Here is a 14,248-nt window from a genome sequence, read left to right as displayed (position 1 = left end):
ACTTTTCCTGTAAAGGGTCAGACAGTATACAATTTCCACTCTGTGGGTGATAATAGTCTATCACAACTCGAGTCTAATGTTGTAGTGCTACTGTAGCCAATATGTAAATAAGTGGACATAACTAATTTCCAATAAAGCTTTACTCATGGACATTGAAATTTGAATTTCAGGTAATTTTCACATGACATAAAATATTATTTTTACTTTTTTCAACTTTTAAAAAATGTGAAAACCTTCTTAGCTCATTTGCTGTGTTCAGTTGCTCAACCATGTCTGACTCTTTGTGATCCCATGGACTGCAACACACTAGGCTTCCCTGTCCTTCACCATCCCCCATAGTTTACTCAAACTCATGTCCATTGAGTCGGTGATGCCATCCAACCATCTCATCCTCTGTCATCCACTTCTCTACCTGCCCTCAATCCTTCCCAGCATCAATATCTTTTCTAATGAGTCAGCTCATAGCATCAGGTGGCTGAAGTATTAAAGCTTCAGCTTCACCATCAGCCCTTCCAATGAATATTCAGGGTTGATTTCCTTTCTGATTGACTGCTTTGATTTTCTTGCTGTCCAAGGGACTCTCAGTCTTCTCAGCACCACGGTTCGAAAGCATCAGTTCTTCAGCACTCAGCCTTTTTTACTGTGCAGCTCTCACATCCATACATAACTACTGTAAAAACCATATCTTTGACTATAGGGACTTTTGTAGGCAAAGTAATGTCTCTGCTTTTTAATACGCTGTATAGATTTGCCATTGCTTCTCTTCCAAGGAGGAAGTGCCTTTTAATTTCATGGCTGCAGTCACCATCTGCAGTGATTTTGGAGCCCAAGAAAATAGTCTATGAGTCTTAGCTCATAGGCCATACAAAACTCAGCAGCAGGCTAAATTTCATAGTTTGCTCATCCCTGATCTAGAGTAATAAATTTTAGCCCTGACTGCACCTTAGAATCACTTGGAAACCTTTTTAAAAGAATACTAATACAAAAGCCCCACTCAAAAATGATGTATGGCAAAACCAATATAATATTGTAAAGTAAAAATAATAATAATAATAAAAGTGTAATTGTAAGCAAAAATAAAAATAAAATGAACTACAAAAAAAAATGCTATCTGGAATGAAAATTTTAACTTTAAAAGCTCCCCAGATGGTTCTAATGTTCAGCCAAAGTCAGAACTACTGATCTGGAAGGAGACAGATATAATATAAGATTCAGAGGTACAAATAGGTACAAATAAGTTTAGAGGTCAGTGACTCAGGTTCAGTTTGTCACTTCAAGATTTCAGGGACCCAGCCTCCTTCAATCTTGCTATGCTACTGCCATTGTCTAGATCTTAATGTTCAAAGTGATGGTGTCAGTTCTGACCATTAAGTTCTCATTCCAGCCAGACAGAAGGCAGAGTAGGAAGGAGATGAGCTTGTTTTCTATCAATAAGAAAAACATCTCAGGCGCTGCACATACCCTTTTCTCTTTCATTCCATTTGTCAGAACCTAAGTGCACTCCATCACTCCCAGATGGAATAAACAGGGGCAGAAAAACATAGATTTTTATTTCTGGATAGAATTTCCTCAGTTAAAAATCACAAACTACATTGCTATAGGAAAAGAGAAGGTAGAATATCAAGAAGTAGCACATAATGTCTTCCTCAGGAAGTTAAAATTCTATCTAGGTTAGGCTGTGAGTAATTGATGAGGAAATGAGCAGATGAGACTTCCAGGGAAGTTTTGGAATATGCATGGAGAATGTTAATCTGTCTGGATGGTTTTCTCACTACTGGTAATTCAGGAAATTTCAAGTATTCCTGTGCCAACTGTAAATGGAAACTGTTAATCCCAAAATAGCAATCTCACTTTCAAGGAACAGGAAAAGAAAGGGAAAACAGAGTCAAGGCAAAAATTATTCCTTCTTGAATTGAAATTTATATTCTTTGTTTTTGTTTTTGCTTCTTAGCAAAGAACAAAATGATATTAATAAATATGTGAGGTACTTTTCCTAGACTTTTTCTTCAGGGCTAAGTTTAATGTTAACTAGTAGTCTTTGGAAAAAAGCATTTCTTTGACTCTCCAGATCCTAGTTTAGAGAACTACTTTTAACAAGTCCTAAACATTGAGAACAGAAACCAAGGACCAAGCTGGTAGTATTTCAGGTGATTCATTTTTTAAGGTAATAGCAGCCAAAAATGGGAGCAATTGGTGGCCACTGGGATCCAGTTTTGAGCAAATAAGTCACCATGTGTGAGAAAGAGCTGGGGTGGAAAATTCGAGGACAAGTACACAAATGCTGTTATCAGTTAAATTATAAGCCCACAATATATGTATGGTCCTGACCACAGAAAAATTCTATTTATCATAAGACAGGTAGAAAATTCAACATAAAAAACAGCATTTTTTTTATTACTTCTCAGTAGTTTTGGAATGATACAAAGAGTAGGGGAGAAATCTGGCACGTGGACCAAGTGAATAACATCAGCTCTGATGAGACAAACTGATATCAGGAGCCTAATATTTGCTGAAGGACATATAACTGTTGTGATATTTATTGGCAGAAAAATAAGCAAATCATAATCTAAATCTAGTCATAAAAAACTTCAGTCTTATTCAAATGTCAAGCCACATAGAACTCCCATATTCTTTCTTTAGAATTCTAGAGAGGTTGTGTCTCATAATTACTCTTCTTTTCTAGAAAAGTCTATGTTATTCTGGACCGTTAATGATGCCATCCTCTCTCGATGTGCATTTTCTTAATCTTGGTGTACAGAGAACTGATGGAGCATCCATACAGGAACTAAACACTACATTTCCCTTCACTGATAATCCAAGGCCCCCACTTCATCCCACATAGAAATCTTAGCTACCACTAACTTCCCAAGTGATCTAGCACAAAGGGAAAATTTTATGTAGTTGCAAGTCATTAATTTGTGATGGGAATTGCTAAAGGCCCATCAGAAATCTGAACAGAAAAAGAAAAGAAGAATTTGGGATAAAGGAGAGAAGTAGTATAAAGACTTAACCTTTGACTATCACAGGAAATAAAATAAGTTGAAAAACACTTGTTAGGCAGGAACACCAAAGGTACAAAAGTAAAATTTTTCAGTTGCAAAATCATGGCATTTCAAGAAGTAAGGAGGACATAGCCCATAATAGGACATTTACCTGAGAGCCTGCTATGTCTTCCTCTTCTGCTTCCTCCTCTAGGTTTCTTCCTCAAGGGAAATAATGTGCAGAAATCACAGCAGCATCTTCAGAATATGCCTTTAAAGGCTTCAGCACAGACCCTTACCTGCTACCACCATGGCCACAGGCAGAAGGGCCTGGAAATTCAGGAACGTCTACCCTTCCCTGTCTCAGGAGAGATTCAGGAAAGATGACTCCTACATGAAGAACAAACTTTGAACTTCTCCTTCTCTGTCTTTGAGGACCCTCCCTTCCCACAGATATCCCAGATTTTGCTACACAATGACTAATGTGGGCTGCACCACTCTGCCTCTACCAAACCCATGCAGAACAGACCCTGTTATCTACCCTAGGACCAAAGGCTGAACCCGACCCTCATAAATATGCTCGGGAGCGCAGATACTTAACCCTGGCCTCAGAAGCATCTAGAGCTCTTAATTAAAACAACATTCATGTTCCCACCAAGTCCAATACACAAATCTATGGGAGAGGACACAAAGTGTCCACATATGATCTTAATTGAAAGTGCAGGCTTGGAGCCACTTATCTAAACCCTGCTTTTCAAGCTTTAATGTGCATAAAAATCACTTGGAAGGATGTTAACTAGACTTATTATGGTGATCATTTTTCAATATGTACATATATTGAATCATTATGTTGTACACATGAAACTCTGGTAGCTCAGTTGGTAAAGAATCTGCCTGCAGTGCAGGAGATCTGGGTTCAAGCCCTGAGTTGGGAAGATTCCCTGGAGAAGGAAATGGCAACCCACTCCAGTATTCTTGCCTGGAAAATCCCATGGACAGAGGAGCCTGGTGAGCTATAGTCTATGGGGTCATGAGTCGGACATGACTTAGCGACTAAACTACCACCACCACACATGAAACTGATATAATGGTGTGTGTCAATTATACCTCAGTTTTAAAAACCACTTGGAAATCAAACAAAAGTAAATAAAGGCACAAAGAGAAAAACTGGTCAGGATAATAGTCCTGGGCTAGGTGAGGATAATAGTCTCGGCTAGGAGTAGCCCAGAATATGACCTGGAACCTTTGAAAAATGTGACTCTTCTAGGAAGGAAAAACCAATCAAAATAATACTTAGATCATAGTCCATAATTTTTCTTGCTTAAGGTCTAGGTTACATTTGAAGGACAGAAGCTAATCCTTTAATATAATAGTCTGATAGTTCCTTTAAATGCCAACAGTGGCACTCAATTTACCGCTTTACCTTCTAATTCAGGACTCAGAGCTCTAACAGGATAACAGACCTAGGGAATGGCTTTCCTTTCTAGTGTTTAAAATTCTTTTAGTAGTTCAACACATTAATAAAGCCTAATACTGTCTTAATGGCCTAGATTTTCAACCCTGATATTCTAATGGAAAATTAAGAAGTCATACAGTATTTATGAATAAAAATATATAATGACAAAATACTATGTTCCTTTGAAACTTTCTTTTGACAGCTTTACTTAAATATAGTTGACATATGACATTAATGTCACTTGAAGGTATATAACAAGTTGATTTGATATATATTGCAAAATGGTTACTACTATACACTCATATATTATAAAATGATTATCACAATACACTTATACATTATTTCAGATGTTTCATTGTTAGGGTATAGAAACACAACTGATTTTGTATCCAACAACTTTACTGACTCAATTAGTTCTAACAGTTTTTTGGTAGAGTCTATAGGACTTTCTGTATATAAGATCATCCATGTACAAATCACAATTTTCCTTCTTCCTTTCTAATTTGGATGCCTTTTATTTCTTTCTCTTACCTGATTGCTCTGGCTAGGATTTCTAGAACTATGTCAAATAGGAGTAGTGAGAGTGGGTACCCTTATCTTGTTCCTGACCTTTCAACCTTACATCTTTGATTATCATGCTGACCATGGATTTGTCATGTATCACCTTCATTATGTTGAGGCTTGCTCCCTTAAGTTTTTACAATGTGAAAGGCTATATTTTATCAAATGCTTTTTCTGCCTCAATTGAGATGATCAGTGATTTTTATCTGTCATTCTATTAATATGGTATATCAAATTTATTGATTTGTGTATATTGAACTACTTCAATTCCAGGGATACATCTCGATTATGGTGTATGATCCTTTTAACATGTATTAATAGTTACATTCAGTCTGCTATCATTTTGCTGAGGATTTTTGTACCATATTCCTTATGGATTTTATTGCAGCGTCCTAATCTGGTTTTGATATTAGGGTAATACTGGCCTTGTAAAATGAGTTTGAGCTTCCCTGGTGGCTCAGTGGTAAAGAATCCACCTGCCAATGCAGAAGACTTCAGCTCGATTCCTGGGTCGAAATATCTACTGGAGAAGGAAATGACAACCAACTCCAGTATTCTTACTTGGGAGAACACAAAACAGAGGCGCCTGGCAGGCTACAATCCATGGGGTTGCAGAGTCAGACATGACTTAGCAACTAAACAACAACAAAATGAATTTAGAAGTGTTCCTTTCTCTTCTATTTTCTAGATGATTTTGAGAAGGATTAACATTAATTCCTTAAATGTTTGGTAGAATTCATTGGAGAAACAATCTAGCCCTGGGTTTTTCTCTTTGGGGAGGTTTCTGATTATTGGTTGAAACTCCTAACTCGTTGGTCCATTCAGATTTTCTGTTTCTTCATGATTAAGTCTTGGAAGGTTGTATGTTTCTAAAAATTTATCTATCTCTTCTAGGTTAGTCAACTTTTTGGTGCATAATCGTTCATAACAGTCTCATGATCCTTTGTATTTCTGTAGTATCAGTTGCAAAGTTTTCTCTTTAATTTCTGGTTTTGACTCTTCTCTCTGTTTTTCTCAGTCTAGCTAAATTTTCTTGATCTTGTTTAAAGTTTCAAGAAACCTTGATCTTTGCTTCACATTATTTCTGCTCTGATTTTGTTGTTTTCTTGCTTCTGGTAACTTTGGGGCTTTCCCAATGGCTCAGTGGGTAAAGAATCCTACTGCAATGCAAGGTGAAGGAGAAGAAGGTTTGATCCCTGGGTCATGAAGATCCCCTGGAGAAGGGCATGGCAACCCACTCCAGTATTCTTGCCTGGAGAATCCCATGGACAAAGGAACCTGGGGGGCTCTAGTCCACAGGGTCGCAAACAGTTGGATGCAACTGAAGTGACTAAACACACACACACACACACACACACACACACACTATTATTATATCATTATCTATTTCTCCCTTCAGATCTATCAGTATTTACTTAATGTATTTAGATGCTCTGATGTTGGGTACATATGTATTTAAAATTTTTATGTCTTCTTAATGAATTGACCCCTTTTATCATTACATATATTATTATGTTATGATCTTCTTTGTCTCTTATTATTCAATACTATTTTTAGCTTAAAATCTTTTTATCTAAGTATAGGCACTCCAGTTTGAGTATTATTATTTTTGTCACATTTGCCAATACAATTCAAGAAAAATGATATCTCATTTTACTTTGCTTTTTTTTTTTTTTACTATTAGTGAGTATATAAGAAAGATCTTTTAAATAATTAACTGCAGTCACTCATATGAAGAATTTTATTAGAATGCTAAAATATGACTTACATTCTTTGACAAGGTTATAATTTAATATGCATGCCAAAGTTATTTCAACAATCACTAGGAACTAATACTATTTAAATGCCAAGTTACCTGAAATTTCATAGGAGTATTCTATTTCACAAGATTTTTCTTAGGAATGAAAGCAGTTACACAATGAACAAAATGAAAACTGTTTTTTCTTTTTTCTCCTTCTCAGGAAAGACATATTTCTACCATCATATCAGCTTTAAAGTCAATAATATTGACTATGACAGCAAGTTTGCAAAACCATATTCACAAGAATATACGGACCTAAATAATAAGATAATATCTTTGGTAAGTTGAAATTCTTTTCTTAGCATTGTTTTTTTTTTAAATGCTATTCTCCTTTAAATGCCTGAATCCTAGCAGTCACCTTCCAAGTTGAAAATGATTTATAATTTTATATTATTTCTTGCCACTACCTCATTTCTAGATGAAGATAGTCAGCCCTTTCAGAAAATCAGTTAGAAAACATGCATGGGAAGAAAAATGTAAGAGAGACATATTTTGAGAACACCTAATAAACACCTACCTTGTGATAGACACTCAAAGAAGGTTTTTAATGTATTAAAAATTAAATGAATGAAACTTATTCTATATCCAAGATACCTGATGAAGGCCATGTTGTTTCTGCTTCTAATTTAAACAGTTATTCAAGGAAGAGAAATGGTCAGTGCAGAAAAGAACATACAACCCCAAATAAAGATCTTCTTGTTAAACCTCAGTGTATGTAAACATTAATGTCTATTTAAGAGTATATTTTGTTTTGTGTGCTGTGCTGTGCTTAGTCTCTCAGTTGTGTCCGACTCTTGCGACCCCATAGACTGTAGCCTGCCAGGCTCCTCTGTCCTGTGATTCTCAAGGCAAGAATACTGGAGTGGGTTGCCATTTCCTTCTCCAATATTTTGTTATAAGTTAAACCCAATGAAGAATCTTGACTGCCCCTTTAATATTAGCTTCCTTTATCATAGATGGCACTTTAACTCAAATAATTTTATAAACCAAACCAAATTCTGCGAGAGTAGTGGTGGCATCATTCATCTCCCATTTTCCTGAGCAGATTCTTGACAACACATTTTCAGACCTAACTCTCTCTGACAAAAGCTTGTAGCTTTTCTAAGGAATTTCAGTACCTCCCAGTTTCTAATAAATCCAAAGACTTTAAGAGTCTTGGTATACTTTTACCATTATACTAAGAGTTAGTATATTAAAAAATGAAAGAAAATTCCTGCTTTTAGTTTAGCTTTATGATAAAGAAGGAAATGACATGGAAGTAATCAATATAACTCACTGATTAATAAATAGGCTTTGGACTCCGAGTCCTTGTTCAATTCTAAGTTTAACCATTTACTAGCTGTATGACTTAAGACAAGTTATTTCATCTCCCTACACCTCAGTTTCTTCAACTAACAATGAGGTGGCAAACACAGATGCAATACCATGGGAATGTTCTTGGCATGATATAAGGTTAAATATGTCATAATCTTAGCAGAAGTTCTATTAATCTGTAAGCCCTTAGAATTAGAATAAGGGCTAAAGTGAGTACCATTAATAGATAATAAGTTATAAGTATATAACAAAGCTAATATATAACTTTAAAATAACTCCAAATAGGCCTATACTAAGAAATTCACCTTTTATGCTATAAATTCAAATCAAGATATTCAAATAAACTAACCTATGTTTACTTCACAAATGAATATTCCAAAACTATCAGTCTGATCTATTATCATATCATCTTGGTTAATCAAACGTTAAGATGTCCTGACATCTTGTTTCAGGCTTCTTTTGCAGCCCTCATTCCCGGTTTCTTACTACCTGTATTAAGACAATCACCAAATATTTCTCATACTTTTTTCATTTACATGGGTCAGGATGCCTGCTTTTACATGCCTTTCTCTCTATTTTCATTTAGTCCAATGTTCTTTGTATTATAAGTATTACCATATACACAACATCCACAAGTACAACACTAGTGATAACCAAATGGAGATAGAATGTACCAAATGGAATTCTGAACATTCGTCAAACTTAGCTATTAGTCACAATTACAACGTACACAGCCTGTTTTTATTCTGATTTCCATTAAATAATTCTGATGATGACTCACTCTAAGAGAAGAAAAGGAATAAAGAGAGATGTTGCTTTACTATGAATGACAGTCTTTAATTTTTTACTACTGGGAATAATGTTCCTTCATACAGAACATTTTCATGTTTTAGATATATGGTTTTCCAGTGGGAAACATAAGAAATATCTGTAATTTCTTATTTTTTGTAGCTCCCCAGCAGATATGATGCCCAACTATAGTGAAAATAAATTCTAAAATTTAGGAGTGAGGCAGTACCTTAACAACAAAAATTAGCTTTACTAACTGTCAGTACTGGTCTAAGCACTTTACATATTAACTTATTTGATTCTCCTGGCATTCTCATTTTCTGTATGAAGAAACTGAGGCACAAAGAGGTTAATTTACCTAAAGTTATACTGCAATACCTGCATCTTCTTTATGATGTATTGCTCTATAATTAATGAGCATGTGAACATTATAAAATTTCAAGCACACTTCAGATTACATCACCTTTCATATGACCAGTCATATATTCCAAAATGTTTAAGCAACTCCCATGTAGTTTTCACATATAAATGCAGTGGATTATAGATGACCAAAATGATACCTGGTATGTATAAGGTATCTAAGAGGATCCATAAGAAACAGATCAGCCAAACTTATACATCAAACCACTTACCAGAGTATCCAAGAACAGAAAGCATCTTTGATCATTATATAACGATAGCATTTGTCAAATAACAAATATTCGGCTGAGCTAACCTAAACCTGGAATGAGCATATACACCTTTATGCTTATGACTCTTCTTGCAATCTACCAAATGATAGATTATCTATGGAATTCATCAGACTTAGAAGTATGTGATTTTTTAAAAGGTAACAAAGTGAAGGATAATATTCAAGATCCCTGTTCCGTCTAATACAGATTAGAAATGTCTCAGGTTGAGTAAAAATTAGGTTAGTGTTCATTCAGTTTCATGCCCCTCAAAACTTATTAGAAAACTAAGGTCATGGCATCTGTCCCACCACTTCATGGCAGATAGATGGGGAAACAGTGGCTGACTTTATTTTTGGAGGCTCCAAAATCACTGTAGATGGTGACTGCAGTATAAGCTATTGAGAAAAGTGCTAATCTGACACATTAAATGAAAATCATTGTGCATTAAGTTGCTAACATGAAGGAACTGAGAAGATCCAAGGTTTATCAAAAATGCAACCAGTATTTCAGAGACATTATTCATATTTCAAATGGTATGAAGAAAACTTACAAAACTTACTGATGGACTAGCTTTCTTTTGTATGATTGGAACATAAGGAAAGAAGAAATAAATACTAGATGCTCAGGGCAGGGTGTCTGCAGACATGATTGCAGGGGCAGGGGGTGATAATGCCCACTAACATAAGTTAGTGAGAAACTAAGTGAGTTTCTGAAACTTGGCATTTGGTTTCAGGTCAAATACCTAACAACCCTTTTCCTACAGGGTGTGCCAAGAGTCTGAGCCTCTTAAAAATAGGATTTGTATGACTGTTACTGGGGAAGCTCTCATAAATCCACCTTACAGCTTCTTGGAACACCCCAAGCCTAAAGTTACTAGTCACTCGAAGGATGGTTCTACATCATCCATCTATACACACCTTATTAAACAAATATTATACGCTAAGGCTGGGTGTCTGAGTTCATTCTGAAGCAATTTTTTAAAGGATCCTTTCAGTTCAGTTCAGTTCAGTTCAGTCGCTTGGTCGTGTCCGACTCTTTGCGACCCCATGAATTGCAGCACGCCAGGCCTCCCTGTTCATCACCAACTCCCAGAGTTCACTCAGACTCACGTCCATCGAGTCAGTGATGCCATCCAGACATCTCATCCTCTGTCGTCCCCTCTCCTCCTGCCCCCAATCCCTCCCAGCATCAGAGTCTTTTCCAATGAGTCAACTCTTCGCATGAGGTGGCCAAAGTACTGGAGTTTCAGCTTTAGCATCAGTCCTTCCAAAGAACACCCAGGACTGATCTCCTTTAGGATGGACTGGTTGGATCTCCTTGCAGTCCAAGGGACTCTCAAGAGTCTTCTCCAACACCACAGTTCAAAAGCATCAATTCTTCGGCACTCAGCTTTCTTCACAGTCCAACTTTCACATCCATACATGACTACTGGAAAAATTAGTAGGCATCATTTCTGATCTTGAGTCTAGTCTCTTTCCATGGTTTTAATTCATGGTATTCCCATTCTCAGACTCACCTAGCCACCATATCTTAAGGTCAATTTTGACCCCTCCTTCTCCATTATCTAACCATTCACCAAATGTTATTACTTATTCCTTCAAAGTGTTTCTAGCCTAACTTCCAAAGCAAAATTGCTGAATAATAGTGAGAATTTATCCCTTTCTCTCCTCAAATTTCACTAAAATGACAGAAAACAAATAAAAACAATGTGTCTTATAATGACAGACATGTTGCCACCAAAAGAGTGAGGAGTTTTTGGAAGATAAAAACTAGAGATTTGCAAAGAGCAAAATCTCAGCATCACAGTTGCTGACAAATAACTCCCTGGAGATAAAAATACTGGCCTCCAAGAAAGTGAGTTTTCCAACAAAAACTTGGAATCACCTTGAGATCAGAGAAATCAAAGGCTATGAAAGAAAGTCACAGTGAATAACTAATTAATTAATCAATTTAAAGTATTACATATTTCTACAGGAAATAATATATTGTAAATTAATTAAAGGACTGAATCAAATATTCTACTAGAAGTCTATTCCAATGCAAATAGAAAAAGTAAAGGAAGTAATATATGTACATCAAAAAGAATGAAGGAAACAGTCATTATTTACTGATAATGTTGTTGTTAAGACACTAAGTCATGTCCAACTTTTCTGAGACGCCATGGAATATAGCCCACCAGCCTCCTCTATCCATGAGTTTTCCTAGGCAAGAATACTGGAGTGGGTTGCCATTTCTTTCTCCAGGGGATCTTCCTGACCTAGGGATTGAACCCGTGTTTCCTGCCTTAGCAAGCAGATCCTTTACCATTAAGCCACCAGGGAAGCCTACTGATAGTATTCTGTATACTTAAAATACTCAAAAGACTTAGTTGAAAAATTATTAGAATCAACTGTTGAGTTTTGTAAGGTGGCCAATTACCAGACCAACATTTAAAAAGTAATATTTTTCTTAATTACCAAAAGTAACAAAATATAAACATTATTTTTAAACTCCACTTAATAGCAACAAAATCTATATGATATACATGAATGAAACTAACACAAATTATAAACAATCTATATGAATAAAAATATGAAATCTTGCTAAACAATATAAAAGAATAAATAAGGGGAAAAAACATGTAACTTTATTTTAATTATGTTCAGTACAATCCTTTAGTTTATGATAAAGATGTTATTTCAAATTCAGTATTGTTAGGACAATCAGCTAGCCATCTGGAAAATATAGGAAGTAATATTGCTTGCATTTCTGGCATAATCAATCTATTATATAAGTAGTTAGCTTGGGCAAGATTCTGTTTACTTATTTGAAGAACAGGACTAATTAAGATTAAGGTGGTTTATAGATTTAAATTCCATGAATCTGTAGATTTATTGCTATCAATTCTAGGATGCTATTATCTAACCACTCCAACTCAAAATGTTGTCTCCCATCTCTGAATATCTACAGAAATCACAATCTGTGGTACGAATTCTGTCACTGTCTTTACTTTGCAGCTACAAGTATGCACCCTGTACAATTGCCCCAAGTTTTCCCTCATATTCAAATAATATTTGGGGAAATAGAATAAAAAGTCAGGGGGAAGGGGGTTAGGGAGGAGCGAGAGAAGAAAAGTGATGAAATAGCTCAGGTAGATCAGCAGAAATATTTCTGCAGCCTAGGAGAGCTAACAACAGGTGCATTATTCTGAGCGTATAAGTAGTTGCATTATTCCCTCTTTTCATAGGATTTTCTTTTGTGCCTCATTTGGTAAAGAATCCGCCGGCAATGCAGGAGACCTAGGTTCCATCCTTGGGTTGGGAAGATCCCCTGGAGAAAGGAAAGGCTACCCACTCCAGTATTCTGGCCTGGAGAATTCCATGGACTGTATAGTCCATGGGGTAGCAAAGAGTCAGACACAACTGAGCGACTTTCACTTTCTTTTCTACAGGAAACAAGATACTGCTCTTCCAGAGTGCAGTATAGTATTTCATGGTCTGTTCTTCAGTGATATCAGTAGCTAGCTCACACACTCTCATCTAAAAAGGTTGCTCTTGACTCTGTTCTCCAGCAACAGTTTCCTGCTCCCCTTCTCAGTAATATTTTGTTGAAAAAATTAGATTTCTGTGCTGGTTCCACCTCCTTGTCACCTGTTCTCAATTTAACCCTGTCCAATTAGAATTTCTTTCTCTCTACCCCATTCAATTATTCTTATAGAGGTCACCAAAGACCTCACTGTTGCCAAATCTGATGATCACTTCTTACTTGAGCTTAACCCCATTATTATCTTCTTCCTTCTTCCTTTTCTCTTTTTTGGTGTCTAAGACACTTCCGTCTTCATTTTTCCTTCTTCCTTCTGCCTTTCCCAGCTGCCTTGGGTGGTTCCTTATCATCTGTAGGGCTTCCCAGGTGGCGCTAGTTGTAAAGAGTAAAAGTGGGTATCTGCCAATGTAGGAGATCTAAGAGATGTGGGTTCAATCCCTGGGTTGGGAAGATCCCCTGGAGGAGGGCTTGGCAACCCATTATAGTATTCTTGCCTGGAGAATCTCATGGACAGAGGAGTCTGGTGGGCTACAGTCCATAGGGTGGCAAAGAACTGGACATAACTGAAGGGACTCTCCATGCATGCACACTATCATCTGTAGATCTCTAAATATAGGTGATCCCTCTGCATTTTCCAGACAATCCTCACCTCCTCCCTTCTCTTTCTTACCTCTTCCTTTCATCTTCTCCTTTCTTCTCTATCTGTACTCCCTCTAACTTCCTCATCCAAATTTTAAAAGCCAACAACATTGATGACTCCAAAAAGGGAACTCTAGATCTTTACCCCAAGACCTGTTTCTCCTCCTGCCTTACACTTCTCAGTAAATAACACCAAAATTAACCCACCTGCTCAACCTAAACACTTAACAAAGAAACACTTTTCTCAATCAACAAATTAGTACATTCTATTGACTCCATCACCAAAATGTAACTTTATCTATTTTTGTCCTTAATCGCAGCCCCTATTATTTTTCTTGCCTAAACCCCTACACTTGCCTCCTAGCTGGCTTCTTTGCTTTCACCTAATCTCCCTACAATCTATTGTTCACACAGGAGCTAAAGGGATCCTTTAAAAATGAAAATCAAATCACATCACTTACCAGCTTTAAAACCCTCCAAAGATGTCCAATTTCATTCATATTTATATAAAGAT

General features: G+C 36.4%; 1 protein-coding gene across 1 annotated transcript in view; it reads left to right on the top strand.

The window, feature by feature from the left end:
- LOC113894726 (transmembrane protease serine 11C-like) overlaps window positions 1–14,248 on the top strand; it is a 67,357-nt gene that overhangs the window by 12,174 nt on the left and 40,935 nt on the right. Inside the window, exon 3 of the mRNA XM_027545399.1 lies at window positions 6,960–7,078. Coding sequence (XP_027401200.1) covers window positions 6,960–7,078 — 119 coding nt within the window. The remainder of the gene's footprint in view (window positions 1–6,959; window positions 7,079–14,248) is intronic.

Source organism: Bos indicus x Bos taurus, chromosome 6 (assembly GCF_003369695.1).
Source record: "Bos indicus x Bos taurus breed Angus x Brahman F1 hybrid chromosome 6, Bos_hybrid_MaternalHap_v2.0, whole genome shotgun sequence".
NCBI lineage: Eukaryota > Metazoa > Chordata > Mammalia > Artiodactyla > Bovidae > Bos > Bos indicus x Bos taurus.
This window is presented reverse-complemented; position numbering and strand designations above follow the sequence as displayed.